At 59.3% G+C, this 24,929-nt stretch overlaps 1 protein-coding gene across 5 annotated transcripts in view; it reads right to left on the bottom strand.

The window, feature by feature from the left end:
- Window positions 1–3,429: 3,429 nt before the first annotated feature.
- The window catches only part of DNAJB6 (DnaJ heat shock protein family (Hsp40) member B6), a 67,640-nt gene continuing 46,140 nt past the window's right edge, over window positions 3,430–24,929 (bottom strand). For 4 of the 5 annotated variants that reach the window (XM_045496326.1, XM_045496329.1, XM_045496327.1 and 1 more), the window contains exons 9-10: window positions 10,639–10,854; window positions 3,430–4,824 (exon numbers count right to left, since the gene is read on the bottom strand). In XM_045496326.1, coding sequence (XP_045352282.1) covers window positions 4,742–4,824; window positions 10,639–10,854 — 299 coding nt within the window. In that variant the 3' untranslated portion in view covers window positions 3,430–4,741. Of the gene's footprint in view, window positions 4,825–10,638; window positions 10,855–10,956; window positions 13,669–14,416; window positions 16,363–24,929 lie in introns of those variants that run through there. The other variant, XR_006716693.1, reaches the window with a different exon arrangement.

The following is a 24,929-nucleotide window of genomic DNA, read 5'->3' as shown; positions in this document are numbered from 1 at the left end:
CTGAGCCGTCCCTCATGCATGCGCACCAGGCCCAGGCCGGCACCCTGGAATTACTCCAAGTCCTGGAACAGCCCTGGTTAAACACACACATTCGTCACAATCATCAACGCTGGCATCCCTCTGGACAGGTGGGATGCGATCCAGGGTGTCCTGAGATGTGGCTTCGGTGGACGGACTGCAAGACAAGACTGAAAATCTCCAAGTGCCCTGGTAGACCAGAAAGAGAAAGCAGTCGGCCACTGTGGGGTCTGTCCTTGGAAAAAGCCAGAGCCCTGGGAAGGAGAGGCGTTATCAGCATTTTCCATACAAGATGCACCTCACAGACCCACAGCGGACCTGGAAAAATTGGTCTTCATAGCACCCCATGCAAGAAAGCGGAGAGCATGCTCAGTGTGTGTGGAGGGAAGCATGCAGTCCCTAGGGTTTGCTCGGGAGGAGCAGAAGCCTGGCATCAAACAGCCAGATGCCACCGTGCCCAGCTCTGTGGCCTCTGGGAATCGACTGGGACATCCTGAGGTCTGGGCCTTCCTTTGTAAAAGGACAAGGAGAAAGCCGAGCGCCCTCGGCGTCCCGATACCGTAAGCCTCCCTGAGAACTGTGGCCTCATGGAAGGCCGGCCCTGCCCTCTCCTGAGGGCCGCTGGGCTGGGGCCTGCTGCCCTGGGGTCACGGGAGCAGGGCGGGGGGAGGGGTGGGGAGGCAGAGCGGTACAGGGAAACGGGGAGCAGGCAGTGGACTGGAGGGTCCCACCCCTCCCCCGCACCCCGGCCCTCTCCCATCCGGGCTCCATCAAGCTGGGAGGGGATGTCCCCAAATCGGGCCCTCAGTCAGCGAAAAACCAGGGTTCCTGTGAGTGCAGCCCCACCCTTCCAGACCAGACGGCTGTCTGCCACCCGTACATCAAACTCACTCTCAGGAACAGGAAGATTCATGGTCCTGTGTCACCGTGTAATGGCTAGCCGGTCAGAGAAACAACAATTTTCATGCCATAAAAGCTGACTTCCGTTTGTTCACTAAGAATGAATGCTGTCGATCAAGCGAAACCTATAAAAACCTCAGAGACAAAGGCAAAGAATGAAGGCTGACGCACCGGCTGCTGCCAGCAGTGATTAGCCTGTCCGTCGCCCGGGCCGGGGGTGCAGGAGCCACGCGGGGGCCAGAGCTGCAGCATGGAGGGCGGGCGGGCATCTTCGGTGACACCCCCATCCCTCGGGAGGTGGCCGCCTCGGTGCCCCTGTGAGAACAGTCCTAACTTGTGACCAGACGCCGGACTGGTTTGGGGACGAGCATCGATGGCGTCCAGGTCCACCTGAGAAGCGGCGAGTCGGGCGCAGCGAGGAGCCAGCCTGCCCCTCCAAGAGCGCGTCTCGAGCTGGGCCACGGTGACGCTTCAGCTGGTGACAAGGAGACAGAGGCACCTGCCTCAGCACCCACGCCACGTCAAGTTCTAGAACCTTCCCCCTGGCAGCTGCAGGGGGCACAGCCCCGGGAGGGGGCTCTTGGCCATCCCCCATTCAGCTGAGAACCATGTGGACGGCACTTCAAAGGGGTGGGGGGGGGGCAGGTGGGGACAGGAAAGTGGGGAGCACCACGGGGAGCACCAGGAAGCGGGAAGCATGAGGTAGCTCTCCGGGAGCAGGCGAGAGTGAATAGGACACTTGCGGTGACCCTCTGTGCCGGTCCCGGCCAGCAGGGTCTGTAGGAGCCGGAGGGACAGGCGTGAAGCAGACCCAAACCAGGGAGGCCTGGGAAGGGGCCCTATGCCCGTGTCGCCGTCTCCTGCCGCCCTGTCCCCGCAGCTCCAGGCCCGGAGACACGGGACGCCCAGACTCCACGGCCTACTTGGAGGACCACGTGAGCCTGGCCTCACTCTTGCCCCAGCAACGTGGGGGCAGGCGCCCTCGGAGGAGTGAGCAGACAGAAGGTTCTGCGCCTGGTGGGATGGGCCAAGTCAGAAGCCCCGGGACCGTGATTGTTAGCGTCACGGTCTCACCTTTCTCGGAGGGGACCGTGTCATTTTCCCGGTCTAATGCTGGCCCATGGCTCTGGGGACCGGGTGAGGCCACACGGGACCCCTGTGTGCCGCCTGTGCAACTTCCTGTGAATACGCAAGGGTTTCAAAATAAACATGCACCAACATAAAGTGTTTCTTCAAAGCCCTTGATCCTGCTAACGTGGGGGCAGGGGGGGCGGACGGCCCTGGAGTATGTGGGGGTTCCTCGCGGCCAGGACCACCTCCCCACCTGGTCCCACACCCCCTGTCCCCAAATGGGGCTCCTCTCGATGAGGATGCTGGTAGAGGCCAGGCCCCCCCTCCCTCCATCACCCTTGATGTTGGCCCAGCGCCCAGGAGCCCCCTCCGGGAGGTCAGCAGACAGCAGGGCCGCTCTGAGCACAGGCCCCAGCACGGGCACCGGCACCCAGGCCCCCGGGATGGCAGCCTGCTTGGGTGGCGGTGGAGCAGGGGTGATGGCGTGAGCTCACACGCTCACCAGCCCACCCCGGGCCCTCGGGGCGCCGTGCGTCCCAGGCAGCTGTGTGGTCCCCCCCGCCCCCGCCGGGGAAGCAGGTACTCACCGAGCTCCCCCAGCCAGTGGGCCTCTGCTCGCTGAGGGCAGCGTTACTGGGGACGGCCTGTGGACGTGGGCCGCCCGCCCGCAGGGGTGGCACGCTTGTTCCAGGCGTGGCTGGAAGACGCCACCACACAGACGCTGTCCCCCACACGACCGGCGCTGAAGCAGTGAGGTCAAGGGCTGCGAAACTTGCTTCGCGCCCGCTGAGCCACCTCCCTCCCCAGGGACCGAGAGCGAATTCTGGTGTGGAAGTGCCTGAGATGCACCCATGAGCCAAACGCGCCCTTGGGAGAGGCTCCAGGTCCGCCAGGGGCCACGGCAGAAGCCCATGGTTTGCAGCGGGACCCGGATCAGGACATACCCCCAAGCCAGGAGGTCGCAACAGTCCGTGCCTCCCACCTCCCCAGCTTCCCCCATGCTGCCAGCCAGGCCACTGGGCTCCCACAGGGTCAATCAGCGGCAGTGTGGTCTTTAACATTTCAGGGGCGCCTGGGGGTTCGGTCGGTTGAGCGCCCGACTTCAGCTCGGGTCATGATCTGGTGGTTCGTGGGTTCGAGCCCCAGGTCGGGCTCTGTGCTGACAGCTTAGAGCCTGGAGCCTGTTTCAGATTCTGTGTCTCCCTCTCTGTCTGTTCCTCCCCCCCACGTTCTCTCTCTCTCTTTCAAAAATAAATAAAAATTTTAAAACAAATAAATAAAGTAACACTTCATCTCACAGTAATGCAGCTCCCAACCCAGGTTCTTGCCCTAATTACCACTTTATCTTTCATGATTGAAATGACAATTATGGCTGGTTTTCTTTCCGATCGCTAATAACGGTGTAACTAGCGGACGTCAATGATGACGGCAAGCCAGCAGTCCAAGACGGCGCTTACGTTTTATTTCTGCTGATAGCACTTAAAATACAGTATGTTTTCATGGGTACATTTTCCACGGTAAGCCGTAATACCAGTCCACACCACCTCCCTGCCAAAGCCAAACAAAACAAAGCACCCCTCCCCTAACAGTCATCTCAGAGTCGCAAAGTTACACTCGTTTCTGGCTTCCACACCCACGACGCCCATGACGCGGCTGGCTACAGGGGCCACGGGGGCCGCTGGCTGCCACATTCACGACAGCGGCATTCTCACACCACGTCAAAGCTCTGCCCCGAGCCCCCATTTCCAAGCGGTGTGAGCTGGCCCTTGTGTTACGGAGGAAAGGCCTGGGCAGGAAGCGCGCAGAAAAGGTTAGGCGTGGCACGGATCGAGTCAGTAGAACCAAAGGGTTAAGAAGCAGCTGATCACGCAAAGAAGTAAGTGCAGGAAAGTGGACAGAAAAAAACTGCTAGGAAATAAACGATGTTTTTAGAGGAGCCAATGTTAACAACTGAAATATTTTCTTCAGCGCCCTCGTTCCAATCTGAGTGTGTGTGTGTGTGTGTGTGTGTGTGTGTGTGTGTGTGTGAATACCGCACGTGTGTCTCCCCAGAATGACCCAAACGAAGAGCAGAGAGGGGATTACCAAACAAAATTCTGCAGGGTCCTGTGCATGTGCTAAGGAGAATCATGGGTCCAAGAGAAAAAGATGGAATTTGCAAAAACTAAACAATATTCGAAGTCAGGTTTGGGCTCCTCGGAGCTTAAAACTCCGGTAAATTTAAGGAATGACTTTGTATCTAGAGACTCACCCACGGGCCCCCAGGGAGGCGGCTGGGACACCCTGTAACCCGGAGGGAAGACCCTTGGCGGGTGCGGACTCCATGCAGGATGTGCGACGACGTCACCCGCCCCTAACTACGTGCCAGCTCCAAGGACTCTCCCGCCGGGAAGAGAGAAAGGCATTCCGTGGACACACACTCCATCACCCGCCTGCACCAGTCACACCTCTGACGCTACAACAGCTCAGCAGTCGGCATCGTGTTCGACAGTCGCAAGGAAGGAGCCGGGTCCCCGACCCCCTCAGGGGAGCCGCTGTCGGATTGAGGGCCAGGGCCGGGAGACGCGAGGACAGTGCGGACAGGCTCCGCCCACGACCGTCACTCCCGTCTCCTGCCGTCCCCGAGCCAAGAAGCTGCGGTGTGGGGACGGTGGCCAAGCGGTGCCGCTACCTAACCCGTGCGCGCCTCGCACTACGGCACGGGGAGGGCCGGGCGCCAGCTCCCGCAGCAGGCGCGCGGCCGCGAGTCTGCCTAGTGCTTGCCTTTGGTCGATTTCTTCTTCTTGGACTCGTCCCTCTGCTTCGGCTTCTTCCTCTTGCCACCTTCTTTGAGTCCTAAGGAAACACGGCTTGTGAAACACTGTTCCGAAGGGCAGCGGCGTCCCCACCAAGAGGCACGCGCTTCCAAACACTCACCCACGTTAACACGGACAGTCGGGCTGTCCCCACTTCTCCCCAGGACGACCCCACCCTGCGCCCCGCACAGCCCTCACTCCTGCACCCCCACATCCCTACGTGGCCCTCGCCCCTGCGCCTCTGGACCCCTAGGCAGCCTGCACCCCTACACAGCCCTCACACCTGTGCGCCTACACCCCTGCACCCTTTACAAGGCCCTCGCCCCAGCGCAGCCCCCACCCCTGTGCCTCCACACGGCCCTTGCCCCTGCGCAGCCCTCACCCCTGTGCCCTCGCCCCTCCACGGCCCTCACGCCCGTGCCCCTGCACCCCTGGGCCCTCGCACCCCTGTGCACCCTCGCACCCCCACCCGGCAGGGCTGACTCCACCCTGGGGACAAGCTTCCTCCGGCACTGGCCAGACCCGAGTCCCGTCTGCCGGGACAAGCCCTGCTGTGGGCCGGGCTTGTGTCCGTGGGCTCTGGGGTGTTCGTCCCCAGGTCTCGCCTGAGGACGCGGACCTTCCGCTTCTCCCGTGTCGACTGCTTAACGTGTGGGAGGCGCCCCCTCGAGGTTTCGTCCAAAGGGCCGGAAAGGAAGCGGCCAAGCACCTGGCGCTTCGTCGGTCCGTCAACGAGCTAGAAGAGCCCTCGGCTGAGCCCGCAAGCGGGCTGGATGCCGGATCCAGGTAACGAAAGCTGTATTTATGCGGCCAGGCCTTCACCGACCCACGTGAGCCGCCACGTTCCCCCGCAGCCCGGGCATCACGGTGTCTCGCCGGGGCTACCACGCGGGCCCGGGCCAAGCATTTGGGAAAGCCGCCGCGGAGTTCTGAGCGGGACGAAGGCAAAGGGCTGACCCCCCAGTGGGGCGAGGGCGGGGCTCACGCACAACCTCGCCTGAGGCGAGTCCAGGGCACGGGGCCCAAACGCCACGATCCAGGGCACGACGGAGGGAGAACAGCCCCGAGAGTCGAGCAGGGAACCAGAGCCGGTCTGGGGACGTGTCGGCGTGTCCTGTATCGGATGTGACTACCGGTCGGAGGTACCCGGTCTTCCTGGAGGAACCTCCACAGGGAATGGTTCCCACAATGGGCCCCCACGAACACGCAGGAAGGAGGGGCCAGGGGCCGCACGTGTGCGTGGCTGGAGGCCCGGCCGACCGCAGGGCTCCTTGCGCAGGAGCCGCGGCCTCACGGTGGGCATAACGTCTCAGAGGCTCCTTGCGCAGAGGGGGACGGTGGCCTCCCCTCCGCCCGCCAGACTCAGTTACTCGGAAAATAACCCGAGAGGGAGAAGGAGAAGAACGTGCTGACCTACCACCGAGACACAGGTGCTCCTGTCCGAGGCTCGGGGAAGCCCACCAGCACCAAGGGAGACAAATGCCGCCGCCCGGGCCGCCTTCGCCGAGACGACCGAGGGTGGCGGAGAGAAGGACCCAGAAGAACACTGCGGGCCGTGGGGCAGGCTGCCAGGGCCTGTGAGGCTCTCCTGCCTCCACCACGGGGAGCCTGTGCCCCTGGTCCGGTCACGAAACCCTAACACCTGACCCAGAAGGGTCCCCGAAGCCCCCGCAGCCCCAGCCCCTCTCCCAGAGGGCACTTGTGGTTGCAGCACGGGGCGGGGAGGCAACTCCTCGTTCCCATTCCCTATTACAATGCCTCTCTTGCTACCAGGCATTTTAAATTTTAGGATGACAGAACAGCAACTTGAGACAAACTAAAGGGATTTCGGCTCAAATGACAAGATTCGGGGATGTGGCGCGTGTGCACCTGCGACCGGCCCCTGCTGAACACATCCCGCCCGGCAGGTGCCTGGCCCGTGCACCTGGGGCACATGGGACACTGACCGGCCGGAGGCCTCGCGGCCCCAGGACCCTCACACATACTGCACACAAGCACCCCTTTTGAAGACCGCTGCAAACCGGTCGCAGAGCCTCAAGGTGCCCGGCGGGGGGCTCTCTGGTCGGTCTGGAAGCAAGTTCCCAGAGCTGAGCCAAGAAAGTTTTATCTGCCCCAACAGCCACTGTCTGCTTGGGGATCCTCTTTGGAATCACGCAAGGGAACAGATGCTGGATGGGAACCCCCTGCCCTGACTCAAACACGTCTACACAGGAGCTGCACGCATGCCCAGGGCTCCAACCAAGGGAGCCAAGTGCTCGGGGCGGTGGGGAGGCTCCACATTGACGGGCAGGCCCCCTCCCAGGTCCCCCCCCCAGCCACACCCATGGCGCAAACCTTGAGGGGAGTCGGCAACCACCCAGCAGGGCGGTGGGAGGTCAGCTCCTAACCTCCGCAAAGCGAGCTTTCCCTGAGGCCCCCCCAAGACAAAGCAGAGCGGGATTATGAGGAAAGAAACCCCCCTCGGATGCTCAGGGATCGAAACTGCAGAACAGAGGGACGCCCGTGCAGGGGTGTGAGTTGGAGGCCGACAGCCACCACACCGCACAGATGACGTGAGCGCGGCCGGGGTCTGCGGGGCATCGGGTACACGTGGGCCGTCGTAAGAGCCACTGGCGGTTTCTTACCGGGTCCTGTGTTCAGGGAAAAGCCTGCGGGAGACGGCCCCTTGGCCACCTGAAGCTCAAGGCAGCGAGGACGCAGTAAGACACCCCCCCCCCCCCCCAGAGAGAAACGTCTGAAAGCCCCGGTGGGAGCTGCGGGCAGAGAAGCAGGTTAGCCGCCTGGGTTAGTATCGCACCCAAGCTGCCCAAGCGGACGCGGGCGTGAGACGCAGGGCACACGTCCCACGGTGCCACACTGCCCTCTGCAAAGCCAAGCGTCCCACAGCGTCCTGGGTAAGGCGCCTTCTGCAGGCCAAACAAAGGAAAAGGGAAAAACGGTCAAGTTTATTCTTTCGTTCGTGAAGTCTTCTTCTTGTTGAATGATAATTTTCCTTCCACACAGTTCCATGCTCTTGGGGCACCCGCGGCGCGGGGGATCCGCACGGGACAGACGCTCAGCCACACCTTAGGACTGACCGGCTCCAGGCGACACGGGGCAACACGAGGTGCCCGTGTCCTCCAAAATGAAGCAGGGGCGAGTGTGACGGGGGCTTGTCGTTCCGCGGAACCGCGAACAACACGGGGACGCGGCAGGCCGGTCCGCACCTCCCTGCACCTGCTCCGCCCACGGGAGCCGGGGCCACAGGACCGCCACGCCCGTCCCTGCGCCCACACTGCTGTCCCAGCGCCGCGTCCGCACCCGGAATCAGATCGTCCTCCACAGGGAGAGCCTCCCAGAAACGACGCACGCAGAGTCTTGAGGAGCGTGGGTCCGGCGAGAGCTCGCCTACAGCCTCAAAGGATCACGTCCCCGCGCTGCCTCCCAGCGGGCTCCGAGGGACCCCTCCGTGGAGCGGCGGTTCCAGCCCCGAGGTGCGGAGCAGGGGCTCCTGGGGAACCATGCTCCTTATTATGCGCCGTTCTTAACAAGAATTTCCCGGAGGCTCGGAAACGCGGCAGGAAGCTGTCCTGCGGCCCCCCGGGCCCCCCCGGAGCGCACTGGCAGTCCTGCCCGGGGCGGTGTGGGGAGCTCCCGGAGGGGCCCGCCTTCATTACTGGCTGGCGTCCGAGTTGGCAGCGTCGGCCACAGAGCCGCAAGAGGACTGTGCAGAGAAGCAAAGCAGCCTGCTGGCAGGAAGCACCCGAAGGTGGCAGGCGGCCCTGAGCCGGCTTCCCGTCCAACTGTGTGATTCTGTCGCACGTTCTTCTCAGTCTGTGGACCCTTCCTCGGGGGCGGCTACACCGTCTCCAGTAAGGAGGTCACCCAGAGCGCCTGGCGTGAGCTCCCCAGACGTCTGCAAGGAACCGTGTCTTCACCTCCGGGGCGTTTAACTCTGACACGCTTCCAGACCTCACACCCTGTGGCCCAAGAGCATCAGAAAGTCCTCGGGGGGGGGGGGGGGGGGACACGGGCGGAGCTCCAGGAACACAGCCTCCCAGCCCGTCCGTGGCCAAGGAAAAGGGTCTGGTGACCAGGGAAGTCCTGTCACCCGCCTCTTTTGCGTAAAGACTCGTGCTAAGGATCATCAGGCAACTAGTTTTCCGCACGCGACAACGCCTGGTGGGGACCCGATGGTACAAACGGGCAAAAACGTCTCCTCACGTTCTCAGGGACAAGAATCAGCCGTTTCTTCTACAGGAAGAAACGAACTCCCGACTCTCCGGCAGCAGTAACTCATTGTGCTCTCGGCAGGCGTGGCCTTCGGGGACCCAGAGCAGTGGGCGGCTTCACCTAGTAAGGATGGGCCTCGTTCTGAACTCAGGATGTTCCCTTCGGGCCTGGTCTACTGGCGGACGTCCTGTCGCAGGAGCCGGCCGTCTGCTTGAATGAGGCTCCGGGGGGCCCATCTCTGCGCACCTCGTTCTTGGGGACTGGGACGTTCCGACCCGGTATGAAGGCTCATGGTGTCCTTACGACCCGACAGAGCCCAATAAATCACCGTTCCAAGGGTGAGGTGTTCAAGCAAAGCGAACGGCCGGCTCAGCCCCTTGCCCAGACGCCCAAAGACCCCCCACGCTGCCCCCCGCCCGGCCTGCCCTAAGACCACTGGAGATCAGGAGCTGACCATCAACCCCGGGAAAATGTCCACAGGCCCACTCAAGGCAGAATGAGTTCTGAAGTCATACAGCCCTTTCTTCCAATCACACAGGGAAAGGCGGAGGTCTGCGAACGGTCCATCTGCCTGTGCTAGCACCGCGCCACGGCCCAGCCGGCGGCCGGGTCTGCACCACCCCGCGTGGCACTGTGCTGCGGTCCAACGCCCCGTGCGCCTTCGAGGGGATGGCACGTTCTTTCTGTCCTCCTCAAAACCCTGACGCACCCCTCCGCCTTATCCAAGGAGGCCCGGAGAGGCTGGAGGGGTGCGATTCCCAGATAGAAAGTTCTGGGGGAGAAAAGGGACGAGGCTCATCCTTCTACTTCCCGGCCGTGACGGCACGTCCTGCTGAGGCGCACAGAATTAGCCTGGCCACATGCCTTCGTGTCACTGCGACACCGGGGAAGGACGGAGGTCTTCTCCACCACAGTCTGTTACGGTCACCACAGCCGCCTCCAGTGGTGACAACCAAGATGGCCACAGACGCTTCGAACCAAAAGGACGCTGGACTTGGGAACACAGGATCAAAGCTACACGCACAGCAGGACCCGCAGAAGCAATCCAGAATTCCACGGGGACTTTGCCCCAAGGACCCACGGCAAGTCAAGAAGCCGGAGGGGGGCAGAGCCAGGGCTCCGGAGAAACGGGGTCACTCTGCCCGGGGGGACGGCTGCATCAGGACCCTCACACGGGGTGCTCTGTTCTCAACCAGAAACAGACGAAGGCACGAGGGGCAGGCAGCAAACACAAAACGTGTCCTCCCCAAGGCCGCAGGATGCCTGCAGGTGTGGCGAGGGGCCCGGCGTGCGCCCCTAAGTTATGAAGGCTCAAGCACGTAGTGGAAACTCACAGAAAGGAGCATTTAAGGTAAAAGCAAAATGTGTCATCCTCTGCCCAAGACAACACGCGTCATACCGTCGTGGAACACCGGCGTCCCGTTTTAATCGGGGGGGGGGGGGGGGGCGGGGGGAGCTCCCGGGAGGGGAGTCGAGAGCCGGGTGCCTCCCTCCTGCCGCCACCGGGCGCCCGCCCCCGCCCGACCCCCACCGGCTCAGGTCAGGACACAACAGCACAGCAACGATCTCTGTCCTCTCTGGTCCTGGGAGGGAAGGGGGGCGTCCCCGTGGGGACGCGCCACACCGGTGCCCCTTTGCACACCTGCAGAGAGCACGAAGGGGTTCCAGGGGCTGCCGGCGGCCCGCTGTCTGCCCGACTCGTCCTCCTCTTCGCAGACGGGCGGAGACTGGTGTTTGGGCAGAGCGGCCGGCCCGTGTGACCTCGGCGAGGGGCCGCTGGTGCTGGCCGGCTGGGAGGGCAGCGCGCTCTGGCCTCTGCGAAGGCGCTCTTCCTGGAGGGCGGCCTCGTCCGCCACACCTGAAAGCACAGGACGGGCAGGCGTGAGCTCACACGGACCGCTCCCCTCCTCCTGTCCCAGGGCATCCGGCTTCTGGGGCTGGGGGGGAGAAAGGGTCTTACCACAGCCTCTGCACGGTGGGGGCCTGACCTCAGGCTCCGCGCCCGCCCCTTCACGCACACCAGTGACTCCCGGATGCACGCCCGACCTTCCCAGGAGGGAATGTGTCCCACGGCAATCCCTGCCCAGGGGCCGGGCCCCCCAGGACAATTCATTCCATCAGAACCAACCCGGCGGTGGCAGCCTCCCGCCTCCTTCCCGGGCACCTCCTTCCCGGGCACCTCCTTCCCGGGAACCTCCTTCCCGGGCAGCCTTACTTGTGGAGCCTGTGCACACACGACACTGAGGAGGCCGTGGCAACACGTTTCCTGCCAGCTCAGAGCCGAGGCCCCGTGCGCTGGCCATCTGTCGCCCCAGAGACTCGGCCAAGATGGAACAGCCCTCACTGCTCTCAAAGGTGTGTTTCTACCGGTCTTTTAAACAACAGGAAGTAATTCTGCACAACAGGTGAACACCAGGGATACCGTCGGGACAAGCGGTCAGGTTCAAGGGATGATCTCGGGCTTCATTCACCGAAGGCTTTGGACCACTGGGCACGCGTGCCAGAGATACGCTTGACATGGGGAACGAAGCTGTGAAACTGTCCGCTGATGGGGAGGGTGGACCCTGTGGGGGCATTCCTGGAGCCTCTTACCAACCCTCCCTTCCAGGGGAGCTAGACCCCCAGCTGCTCCGCCCAGCGAGCAACTCTCACCAAACACCCTCTCTCCGGTACGTACAACCCCGAGCCACAAGAAGCCCCGTGCGAGCGTGAGCCCCGCATGCGCACTCAAGCCCGCCAGCTTTCCCCTTCTGTGCCCACAGCCCCCCAGCGGAGGAGCACCAGCTGGGGCGACACCCGAGACGCAGTGTGCACCAAGAGGACGGTCGCGGACGGAGTTGTGCTGATCCCAGCCGTTCACGCGGGCTCCTCCGGACCCGGTGCCCGGCTCAGCGCTGGGAACAGACACGCGCCTGTCCCGGGCAACCTGCCTAAATGCTCTGCAGCTCGCTAAAGCTCATCTCGTGGACCTAACTCCTGAGCCGCGGGGACCGGCCCCGAAATCCTGGCGTGAACTTTGCCCTCACGCAGGAGCGCTGGCCACTGGAAGCAGGGCCACGCTGGTGCGAGGGGCCACATCCGACGGTCTCCCCGCCCCCACCGAGCACAGGAATCACTGCTGAGAAATCCCAAGTCTTCGGGCGGCCTGCATCGTGGGGCTTGAGCTTTAAAGGTTTGCCAAAGCCAGTCTCTGATTCCTCACGGAGCCTCCGAATCCCCCATGGCTCTGGACGCTGTGGGTGCCCACCATGCGTGCTCAACGTTTTCGGGCGGCTGGACGCCCCAGCACCGCAGCCCAGCCTGGCTCCGTGCCGGCCTACAGCTCGGAGTCTGCCGCCCCGGGGTCCCACCTGCAGGCCCCAACGGAAACGCTGCTCGTGGAGCCGGGTAACCAAGCAGACCTCCAGGCTGGGAGGGGATGCCCGCTGGTCCTGGGTACATGGCCGGGAGACACGTTTCCGGTGAGGCCCTCTGACCCAATGCAGGTTCCTGAGTCCAATCAGGACTAGGCTGACAGCGCACGGATGCCCTGGGCCGGGCGTCCACATCCCCCCGGACAGGTGCCTCACCCGAGGGCCACCCCGTGCCTGAGCAGGAAGGTGGCCAGCGGGGCGTCGGTGAACAGGGCCAAGGGCAAGGCCAGGGGAACCCTTGGGGGGAGCCCACCTCTGCAGGGTCTGAGAGTCTCGGCTGACATTATGCTCTTCGGCAAACAAACAGAAGTAAAAACTCTCCGACACGCGGAGGAGGAGCCATGCAGCTGTTTGAAGAAACCAGTTACGTGGAGACTCTACTGCAAAACCCGCATTTGAAGTGGGAAGCGGAGAAAGGGGAGCCAGGGCCTCAGTTTCTTCAGGTGCATAGGCCTCGCGGAGCACTCGGGGAGGGGCCTGGGACCCCAACACCTGAATACTGGCAAATGGGGCGACGCCCGACCCCAAGAACAGCTCCGTGTGCACAGGATGTGGCCCAAGCACGTGCTCAGCTCTGTCCACCTGGAAGGAAGAAGCTGCTGGAGCCCGTGCAGCAGCAGGAGACACGGCTATGGGGGACCAGTTATCCCTTCCCTGCCCCACACAGTCCCACCTCCCACGCTCCCTACGATCCGTAAATATCACACCTTGCGACCAACAGCATGACATCTGAGAACATGTCAACGTCAGCTCTTATGCAAAACATCGGCATCCCTCCATCTGGGCCTGGCAGGGCAGGGGCCAGGCTCGTGGCGGGGGGAGCTGCAGCGCTCCCACCCTGCTAACCGCACCCCGGGAACCCCGGGAACCGAGTCTTCCACACCGGCGACAAGAGGTGGCGTTTCCCCCACGATCTCCACAACCGTTTGGCGTCTACAGCTCTGTGCCTTCAGACGCAACCTCCCGCCTCCCCGGGAAGTGCAGGGAACCCATCCGGGCGCGGACGGCTGGCCTCATTTCCGGCACTTACACTGCAGACAAAGTGCACGCCGGCCCTTGGGAGACGGGTCCTCGGGAGCTGGAAGGCCACCACGGGCAGGGTGCGGTCCTGCTGGCCGGTCGAGGGCCGCACAGGCCAGGGAAAGAAGCGCCGGGCCTACGACGCTGTGCTGTTCCCCGTTGTCTTTGCTTCCCCAGGCCCAGGACGTGCACGCACACTGGCTTCCAGGGACGCCTTGTGCCCTGCGTTTGCTGTGTGGCTGTGTTGCTGCTAAGGTGCTCAGCTCGAGGACGTTCCGAGTGCCCATGTACACAGATACGGGAAACAGAGATCGTGAAGGCGTCTGTCCCCTGCAGACTGGCCCGCGTCTCCTAGGCCTCTCGGATCCTGACACGCTCAGGGCTCAGAAGGCAAGCAAATCACGGACGCGGGAGGGCACCATATCCAGGACTGCCGGGAACCCAGGGCAATCAGGCGCGCTCCCTGCAGGACGTCCCTCGGACGGGGCCCCTGCCCAAGCACCCTGGCCTGCCCACCAGCTCCGGACAGGGGTCCAGGCGCCTGTGTTCCCTGCCTTCCCGAGCCCATCCTCCCGGGCAAATCCTAGCACCACTCCTGCTCAGGCCTCGCCTTCATGAAGCTTCTTCCCTAGAGCCCCGCGGCACGGTCCGGGCATCGGGACTTACTGTGGCGCCATGAGGGCGGGTGGCCAGGGTGGAGAGTCAGGCTGTCAGGTCCACAGGGACCCTTGCAGAAACAGTGGTAGGACACACAGCTGGCACCTGTCCTTCTGGTCCACACGGTCGACCCTTAAAGGGGACACGGTGACCGGGCTTGTCACGCCACCGTGAGCTCCCAGGGTCCTCGGGTCTGCAGCAGGGACAATCAAGTCACTGACCTCACAAAGTTCCCACAAACTTTACGGTGTCTCAGGCACCAGGAAAGATGATTTGGGGAAAGGAGATAAAGAAAGGGAATGAGAAGCAGAGATTAAATCACTGTCTCACCCCAAAGGTCTCACTGGATCCTTTCTGCAGGGACTCACTGAACCCACTAACTATGTGCACAGTGGGCTGGCGGCCCTGACAGGAGGCCACCGTCCCCCACCTGTTGGTGAAAGGGGATTCGAGGGCCGGTTTTGATCAGAACGAAGGGCACAATCGACCCGAGACCCAGGGCACCGCCACCCTCACGCCGGGGCGGGAAGCCCGCTCCTCCTCCCGGGCTGGGAGCTGTGCGGCAGACTCCACGCTGGCCGCGACCTGCCCCCCCGCCCCCCGGCCCGCTGCTTCAGAGACACAGGGACATGGAGAGGGAGTCCGAGAGCATCTGGAACGAGGGATGCCCGCGCCCGGTGTCGGGACGAGCCACCGTGACAGAGTGGCAGGTCCCGACCACACACTTGACGTGCTGTGCAAGGAACTCAACCCGTCATCGGGATGTCACCTGCCCCCACCGCGTGGGGACATGACAGGGAGCTTCTGAGGGAGGGCTAGTCCCACAGGATCGGAACCCGCCTCACCTCCCCTCAGTTTTAAAGCGGCCTCGTTTACCTTCCTCAAAACCGAACACAACCCCTCCCACTGAAGCCGGAGCCTGGCCCAGCGTCCCTGCCTCCCCGCCACCCCCAAAGCCTCTGTTCTGACATCGCGTCCAACCACAGCCCAGCGAGGCCCAAGTGCTGGGCCGGGGCGGGGGGTGGGCGGGGGCGGGGCGGGCAGGGGTCTCCCATGGCCCCCGATTCCCTGCTCCAAACTCAGGGACACCGTTGGGCACGATCGCCCTGGAAGAAGGGACCCAGCACCGACAAACATCTCACAAAGCCACACGGTTGTCCGGCGTAACTTAAGACTAGGAATGCAAACCAAACAGTGAGCACTGGGCCTCCCGTCTCCTCCCCCACACCCCACGTCACTTCTAACGGCCCGCCACCTTTTTCACTTCTTCCTGTTCTGTACTACCACTGACTAGGTCGTCCTCTTCTGTGGAATTTACCGTGAATCCTTTAAACAATCTGACTTGACTCTGTACCTTACGAAGGCGCTACAAATTAGCTGGAAAAAACAAGTCCCATCCAATTCTACGACCCATACCAAATTTACTATTTTGGTATAACTTCTGCAAGCCTGTCTTCTCGCACAAGAATCAGCTAAACTTGGAGTGTTAGTGACAACACTCCAAGCACCCTTTTCTTTTGGACAACTAAATATACCAGAACACATCCTGCCCCCGTAGCACCAAGTTAACAAATTTAAAAACAAAAACACGGTCTGCCGGTCTCCGGGGCCAAAGCACATGAACTCAGCAGGAAGCTATGGAAGGCACGCTGGGCAGCTGCCCCGAGCACACAGCCGGCCCGGCTAACGCTCGGCACTCTCCCCAAATGGAGTCCAGATACAGTGAGTGTGCTCTGGGTTGATAAGATGCAAATGAAAACAAACTTCCATAGATAAAAACAGAACCACTTTTCCCAAATATGTACAATCCAAGAGGCCTTGGCTGCAGCTGCTTTTTGGGGGGATGGGAGAGCGTTAATCCCATACTCACTCAAATCATGAATACCACACATGCAACATGAGATGACGCACACATCCAGAAATGCGCCACCGGCCCATCAGAAGACTCTCTCAGGCATCAGGGCCTGGAGCGTGCCAGGCCCTGGAGACCAGCGTGGGACGAGGCCCCCGTTCTTACAAAGCTCAGGACAGGACACGCGTAAACACTCGGCCCCACGATGAGGTCAGGGCCACCCACCTCGTGCTCTGCCTATACACAGCACAGACGGCCAGTGTCCGGATGACAAAAGTGAGCAGAGCCGAGGAGAGCCAAGGGCGCAGTCCCTGCAACGGGGACACAGAGGGACACGGGAAAACCACAGGAGGCAGCGCACGCCATGACAGGACCCTGACGTAGAACAGATCGGGCGCGGAGAAGCGTGGGACAGGAACTGAAAGCGCGGGCATGAGACAAATCCTAAAACGTCGCCTAAGCCAACGGAGCCCCTGAGCGCTTTTCGACAAGGGGACACCTGAGTTCCAGCCGGCAGGTGGTGGGCACGGTGACGTGTGCAAGACAGAGAAGGCGGACAGATGAGGCTACTTGCTGAGGGACTGAAGGACTAGTTCCCGAAACAGCTGGCCGGAGTCTAAGCACACAGTGCCCGTCACGTCACGTGAGGGGAAACCGAGTCACCATGGCGCCCGGGCTCCAGCAGGGAGGGCCGTGGAACACAGGAGGGAGACCACAGAAGGAACTCCTGCCCAGCCCCTCCCCACGGAAGACAGAGCACGTGCGAACCCACGCTAAGGGCCACAACAGAGCCACTGACAAAGGACCAAAGATCCCGGGAGCCCCAGTGCTGCCGCCTTCCCCACCAGGACCGCAGCTTAAAACAAGTATTATTTTGTTAAAAACCGAGGACACAGCCTCTTAACCGTCCGGAGGCACCGCACGCAGGCCTCCACGGTGGCTGCCGTCCCCAACCACACCTCCCTCGGCCGGGACCACGGACTGCGCGTCGCCGGAGGTCCTCAGTGGCACAGGCCAGCCGGGTGTCAGTTACCAGCGGCACCTTAGCAGCCGCCTCATAAACACGGGGTTACGGTTACTGCTCCAGATTCTCTGCGCACCGGTCAGGCCGGGCTTAGGCACAGGCCTTGCAGGGGAAGTTTACATCGCACGGTATCCCTGGACGAACAGCACGTGCGGGCCGGGGCGGAGGGGCCGGACCCCACTGACCGTCTCAGCGTCCCAAGCCTCGTCTGCAAAGCGGACAAGGCCACAGATCCAGGCCACGGGGCTGTCGTGGGAGTGAAGCTGCTGGTGCCTGCAACTCGGGTCTATCAGCTGCTTTTATCGTATCATCGTCTCCTGTGGCGTCTGCTCGGTTTGAGGACAATGAAGCTGGAAAGCAAGGGATGTGGAGGCTTCATGATCTCATCTGTGGATCGTCTATCCGGATTCACCTGCCTGCGGTCGCTCGGCCTCCCTTCCGGGAGCCGGCCCCGTTACGTGACTGGGGGTCATGTTCGAACGCCCTGCTGGAGACTGCCGACAGCCAGCATACAAACCAAATGCCGCAGAGGACGGAGAGGGGTGCGCGGGAAGAAAATGCTGGGGGGAAGCAGAAGCCCACCCACGCACAGCCTCACAGCCCCGGGGGTTCCTACAGCCACCCTGAGGGAGGTCTCGGGGCCACACAACCCTAACTCTAGCAGCCACAGGGCCTCAAGAGGAAGAGATCTGTGTGGGGTGGGAGGGTGTGGGGAGAGGAAAATTCCAGCGCCCTCCTTCCCAAACACCTGACCTGTGATGCGTGTCAAAGGAGCCGTGAATGGAGTCCTGTGCGCCCTAAAATCCAAAGGACCCTTCTTTCTGGAGCAGGACTGCCTGCCCTGTGTGGGGGTCCGGTCTTTGGAAACTTATGTCTGAAGCATGACTTGGTTGTCGAGATGAAGAACCATTGACATAATTACTAAAACAAATCTTGAACAGACACGTCATAGAACGGAATAAGCATCCTATTTCTGTATGTTCATAAAATTGATTTTTCTGAAGACACACACTTCAATCCACATAAAAAGTTGTCGTTTCTGCTCAAAGTTACTCAGTCTTCTGTGAAATACATCTGTTAAGTCTCTCCAAAACCTATTAGATGAGGGTATGTGCCAAGGAACTCCCAGGAGTTGTTTTCATCACAAGAACACCCTGAGAGCAAGCCCCTGGGCAGCCGAGCCCTCCCCGCAAGGAAAAGGCAGGCAGCGCCCCAGATGCCAGAGCGGCCAGCCCCCTGCTCCAACCGTCCCCGTGGGGCCTGGGGGCCCGAAGCGCAGCACCCCAGTCCACTGAGCCCAGCGGTCAGAACCACGCACTAGTAACGCTCCTACGAAATTCTCTTCAAAGGAAAATTTAAAGCAAAACCAGAAGTGCGCCTGGTGGCTCAGTCAGTCGAGCACCAGAGTCTTGATGGACTTCGGCTCAGGTCATGATCCCAGGGTCGTGGGCTCGAGCCCCGCGTCAGGCTCTGCGCCGGAGCCGGCTGGGGATTCTCCCTCTCTCCCCCACTGCCCCTCCCCCCACTCACAGGCTGGACCTCTCGAGAATGAAAAATACGAAGTGTAGAGCAAAAGTGGAGGGCACAGTAATTCTAAAAGTTGGTGACACAAAATCACCAACGTAGGTTGGAGCCTTTGCACCTAGGGCTGCTGTATACCTCCCACCATGCCCTTCTCTCAGGTAAAAGGTGCCCCAGACGGTGCCACTTACAAAGCTCGAGTGCTCAGATTCCATCCCCGGCCCTGGAGTGAGCAGAGGGAAGGCACGTGGCTGACCCACACCTGCTGGGTGACAGTACCTCCACGCCGTCCAGGTGAACGGCAGACAGTGTGCTGCTGAGTCAAGGGCCTGGTATCTTTAAAAGTCAGTCCTTGGGGCGCCTGTGGGGCTCAGTCAGTTATGCATCTGGCTCCGGCTCAGGTCATGACTTCACGGTTCATGAGTTCGAGCCCCAAGTCGGGCTCTGTGCTGACAGCTCGGAGCCTGGAGCCTGCTTCAGACTGTGTCTCCCTCCTTCTCTGCCCCTCCCCTGTCCGTGCTCTGTGTGTGCGTCTCTCTCAAAAATAAACATAATTATGGGAATGTAAGCTGGTGCAGCCACTCTGGAAAACAGGAGGGAGGATCCTCAAAAAACTAAAAACAGAACTTCCCTACGACCCAGCAATTGCACTAGTAGGTATTTATCCAAGGGATACAGGTGTGCTGTTCCCAAGGGGCACATGCACCCCAATGTTTATACCAGTGCTGTCAACAGTAGCCAAAGTATGGAAAGAGCCCAAATGTCCATCGACGGATGAATGAGTAAAGAAGATGTGGTACATACATACAACAGAGTATCACTCGGCAATCAAAAAGAATGAAATCTTGCCATTTGCAACTACGTGGATGGAACTGGAGAGTGTTATGCTAAGTAAAATCAGTCAGAGAAAGACAAACATCATATGACTTCACTCATTCAATGAGGACTTTAAGCCACAGAACAGATGAACATAAGGGAAGGGAAACAAATATAAAAACAGGGAGGAGGACAAAACACAAGAGACTTAAATGTGGAGAACAACCTGAGGGTTGCTGGAGGGGTTGTGGGAGGGGGGATGGGCTAAGTGGGTAAGGGGCACTAAAGAACATACTCCTGAAATCATTGTTGCACTATATGCTAACCAACTTGGATATAAATTTTAAAAAATAAAAAATAAAATTAAAAATAGACATGATTAAAAAAAAAAAAAAAACGTGAAAAAAAAATCAGGCCTTAACAAATTTATTCACTATAGGAGAATCCTAATGAGCTATCTCCAAAAACAAACAAACAAACAAACCTCCAAAGGCAAATTACTAAGAATTAAAGAAACCCCATTTCGGGTCGCCTGGGTGGCTCAGTCAGTTAAGCATCCAAGACTTGATCTTGGCTCAGGTCATGATCTCACGGTTCGTTGAGTTTGAGCCCTGAGTCGGGTTCTGTGCTGACAGTGTGGAGCCTGCTTGGGATTCTCTCCCTCTGCCCCTCCCCTGCTCACACAACCTCTTTCTCAAAGTAAATAAACTGTTAAAAAAAGAATTAAATCACATTTCACTGGGGAAAAGGACAGAATAGCCATTCATATGGCTAAATAAAAACAAAAACGTCAAAATAAAAATCAGACTCCATACCTCACTCAAAAGTTCTAGATAAATATTTTAAACATTTTTAGAAGGTAAATACATATGGACAAATATCTAAACTAAGAGACGGAAACAACCCAGCAGCAAAAAGTTGACAGAATCAACTAGGTAAAAACTTGTTTCTCAACAACTCATCCCAAACAGATGTCTCATATTTTATAGGCCGTGTTTTGACTGGAAATAAAAAACACAACAGACTTAGAAATGAGCAAGAATGAAGAAGGTTATATAGGTTGAACTCAGCAGTAATTTCAAAAACTCCCATTTGTGAACAAAAAGGCTGTAAATAAATATTCTGGGGGCACATGGGTGGATCAGTCCATTGGCTGAGTGTCTGAGTCTTGATTTCAGCTCAAGTCATGATCCCAGGGTCGTGGGATCGAGCCCCATGTCAGGCTCTGTGTAAGTGTGGAGCTTGCTCAGGACTCTCCTCTCTCCCTCTGTCCCCCCCCCCCCAGGCTCGCTCTCTAAAATTAAAAAAAAAAACAGAAACTGAACCGCGGTGAAGAAAAAAGATTAAACTAGGTATTTATAGGAAAGTACTAGAAGCTATGGCTTCCAGAAGGACTAACACGAACAGGCCGGCACCCGAAAGCCGCAGGTGTAGAGAACAGACCCGAGGAGGGAGAAAGCACGCTCCCCACACGCTGACCGAAACCTCAAGAGCCTCGACGGCATGGACACGGTCCCTGAAAACAGAACTTAACTCACAAGGAGAAAATGCACACCAGCACGAACGGCAGAAAAGTTCAAAGATTCAGTGACTGGAAACGTGCCCAGGCCAGAAGGCTCTCCAGGCAAGCCACCTCTCCTCTCGCGGACAGAGCGCACGCACGGCTTCCGGATGAGACGGGAGCCGGGCCGGGGCCCCCTCTACCCTCGGGAGCCCTGGGGACTTCCGTCAGAGGGCCCAGCATCACCACCGAGCTTTCTTCTTCGACAGAAAGAAAAGGCAGCAGCCAAGCACATAATCCTGCAAATAAAATACTTAAACCGGGCCTACTGGGGACAAGGAGGGAAGTGCCCACGGTCGATATTAACGATTAGGTTCAGAAAAAATGGGGGCGGGAAGCAGAGAGGAGAAATCTAGCCGGGCTTTCTAGCTATAAAAGTAGATACCTTTCTAAACCAAGAGCACAGTGAGGTGACCAGATTAAAGGCAACATAAAAACTTACTTTCTCACTTGCTTATACACAACAGCCAGTCAGGAAAGAGGCGGGTACCTGGAGTCGCCGTGCCCTTCGTTTCCAAGTGTCAGAACACCCAAGATAGGCTTGAAAGCGAGCCGCCCTTTGAGGCAGCCACTCCTACTGACACAGTGTGATCCTGGCCTGAGACGAGAGAACAAGAAAGAAAGAAGTCCAGCAACACAGTGACAGCAGCCTACAAGACAGGGACCAGCGGGGGGGGGGGGCGGAGATCTGGGAGAAAGTCAGACGACTTCACAAACGCACCATGTGAATTAAAGAGAAATATACACGTGAAAGTGAAGAAAATGAGAAAATCTTCCGTTGTACAAGATGGAGGGGATTGAACCAAAGGCCAAAAGAGAGACACCTTTCTGGAGAAGAGATCAAGACCGCCCACGGCAAGCGTTAACGGACAGACAACTGCAAAGACCACCTTCAACAGAGCAGGCAAAAGCCCAAGAAACCACAACATGACAGGAACCCAGGGAGTCCCAGCACTCCAGGGATGTGTGCCAAGGTAACACAAAGATGGCCCACCTAACTGACCAGGGAAATGTAAAATTTAAACACCGGGGGTGCCTGGGTGGCTCAGATCAAGGGTCCACTGTCGACCTCGGCTCAGGTCTTCATCTCAGAACCCACGATGGGCTCCGTGCTGGGCATGGGGCCTGTTTAAAAAAAAAAAAAAAAATCACCCAGCCAGGATTTTCACAGTTATGCGAGGAATCCGTTGTTGATGGGAAAGCGTTCTCTGTGGGAAGCGATGACCGTCAACTTTCATTCGTACATTTCCAACCATTCGACTTCCAGGAACCAAATTTCACAGACCTCCTCCCACAAGAACAGACTGCAGTTTGCAAGAACTCCACACTGTGTGGGAAGAAAATACAGCAACGCCCCCCGCCTCCCCGCCAGGCTGCACAGGACAAGGAGGCCGAGGCTGCCATGGGTGCCGGAGGCGGGCCCACGCCACACGGGGCGGCCGGGTCCACACACCAGCCACACCGGAACCCGCTGGGAGCCCGGTCTCCGCCCGACAGGCACAGTCCACAACTTTCCTCGGGCCTTCTGAACGGCCCTTGAACACTTCACCACAGCTCACCGGACTCTGCACAGACCGGGCGAGGGACGGTCAGGGAGACTCTGGGCACACGGAGGCCACGGCTCATTCTGTTCCGGCTCCAGACCGGATGTCATCAGAGCCTTGGCCTCACGGCAGAGCCTTGGCGAGCCCCCAGTCTCAGGTAAAAGGTTGTCTGCTCAGGCCCAGGCTTGATCAGCAACAACGTTCCCAACTTCAGGGGTGGGCGGAGTGGCCAAGCAGCCCCCCGGCCACCTCGAGGCCGACCAGGGTCAGCTCGGCAAGGGGGCGGCCGGAGAAGGAGAAAACAATTGAACATCTCTGGTCTGGGAGTCCGACTTTCCTACCGCTTTATTAGTGGAAGCAGAGTGCATGTGACGGGACATTGTGTATTCGCGGTATTTCTGACGGACCCATCCATCAACACTGGGAAATACTGGCTCTTAATACCCTCTGCAAGGGAAATTCGCATCCAGATGGTAGGCTGGACAGCATCGGAAGAACTGCTTAGGAAAGAAACACAGCTACGTGACATGGTGCGCACGTTAAGAGATGTACATGTACTGATACTCAATCGTGAACTCTGCTGTGGAAGTGACAAAACTGGAGAGAATGCCTAAGAAACAAGCCTCACACGGGCTCCGGGCTCCACGACACCGCGGTTGACAGCGTGCCCGTCTGGGGATGGAGGGACGGTGCCACGAGCTGCACTTGTGCTCAGGCTCCCACTCCCACAGGCAGGTCCGGCTGCCTCCGGAAGAGACTGGAACGTGAGCCCCCGCCCCGCTGCTAGGTACCAACTAGGGTGAGCGGTCCTGGAGGGGAGGGGAAGGGTGAGGCGTGGGCCAGAGGCCCACAGCAGGTGGTCAGCAAGTACAGGGGTCTCCCCAAGGCAGGAGAAAGGAGCCACTGCCGTGCTTCCGCAATATCATCTGCAGCCCCAGGCCCTGGGGCAGGCCCGCTTACTAAGGGCCTGTTTTCTGTGAGTGTCGGGGCCATGCAAGGAAGGACTTTCAGTACGAGGACGCAGTCTCCCGAGCTGCCAGCACAAGGGGAGGGAGGGCTGGAGAGAGGGACATGACAGCGAGACGCTCCTTCCTGGGACACATCAATCCCGTGTGAGATAAACTGGTTTATTAGACCACGAAACTGACCATTTACTGCTCAGTGATCCAAACAGGAAAGAAATGTCCTAAACCAAGATGCACCCTTAAGCCCTCCCATAGCAGGCCTGGTCAGGACTTGGCATGGAGGAGCAGGGCACGGTGACCTCCCAGGGGAACAAGGAGAAATGAACAGGATGGGCTGGCAGCCGCGGGGCTCACTCCTCGAGCACCAGCTCAGGCAGTAGTGCCCCCACCAAGTGGGCCCCCGTTCTCGGGGCGCGTGGACTCCAGAATAGATCCCCTGTTTCCTGAATACTCAGACAGCAGGAAAAGGACCAACGATTGGCTCCCCAATAAACGGCTCACGCAGCCACGTGGTCGGAGGGCAACGGCCACAAACGCAAGAAGAAAGCGTCTGCTGCCCTGGAGTGAACCGCCAGTGACAGGCCTGTGGCACCTCCCCCTGCGTCTCCCTAACCAGCGACACTGCCCAAGTCCCAGCTAGTTCTGGTCTCTGGAAATCGGCGGTCACTGGGATTTCCCCATTTCTCACTGACAGGAGTAAGAGCCGTTACCACTTTCCCTACCTTGACCTTCTGAGATGTCAAGATCAAACAGCTAATTTAGACAAGAGAAAAGCATCTGGCCTGAACCAAGGTCTACGCCTACTTAACGCAGCTCACAGAAGTGCCAGGAGCAGCATTTTCACAGCTGAAGAAGATCGGAAAGTGGCCCAAGTGACCAGATTGGGAAAAGTACCCAAAACCAAAGTGGAAACATTGCGCCGACGTTAAGAACACAGGAGATGGTGACAGAGGAGGAAGTTAAGCCAATGCTTCTCGGAGGACTTGCATCGTTAAACTACTTGATGCACGAGTACCAACCCCCTCAGGAACACCTCAGATGGTCACAGAATCTCGTATCCGTGTAATGTTTTAAAAGGTCATTGGGTCACAATAGCACGTGTTCCAACAGCAAGTAGCCTGGAGCTGCTTCGGATTCTGGGTCTCCCTCTCTCTCCGCCCCTCCCCCACCACTCGCGCTCTCGGACTCCTAATAAAAAAAATTTTTTTTAAATACACACGTACATACATACAAACCGCTCAGCAACAAGGAAGCTCCTCCGGTTAACTGACTCATCAAACAAACGCTCTCACCAACAGCACAAGTGCAGAATAAAGGTGATGTTCTCAAATGCCAACTTGAGAGCGGACACTTGACCACTTGACCGGGATGCCCTCCACCAAGAAACCTCAGCAGAAAGACTCTGGGAGTCAGACACCTTCCGCGTGTGCCATTCGAGGAGAAGAAACGGTTTACGGCGGGAAGCGCGCTCAGCAGCACCCACCGCCCTACCGGCTTCAAGAACGTTAAGACCACAGCTCTAGCGCAGCGCCTCCCCGAAGCGCCACCTCGTCCTGGTTG

The sequence above is a fragment of the Leopardus geoffroyi genome, chromosome A2, assembly GCF_018350155.1.
Source record: "Leopardus geoffroyi isolate Oge1 chromosome A2, O.geoffroyi_Oge1_pat1.0, whole genome shotgun sequence".
In the NCBI taxonomy this organism is placed as follows: domain Eukaryota; kingdom Metazoa; phylum Chordata; class Mammalia; order Carnivora; family Felidae; genus Leopardus; species Leopardus geoffroyi.
The sequence above is the reverse complement of the archived record's forward strand: the minus strand, read 5'-3'. Positions and strand labels throughout refer to the sequence as shown.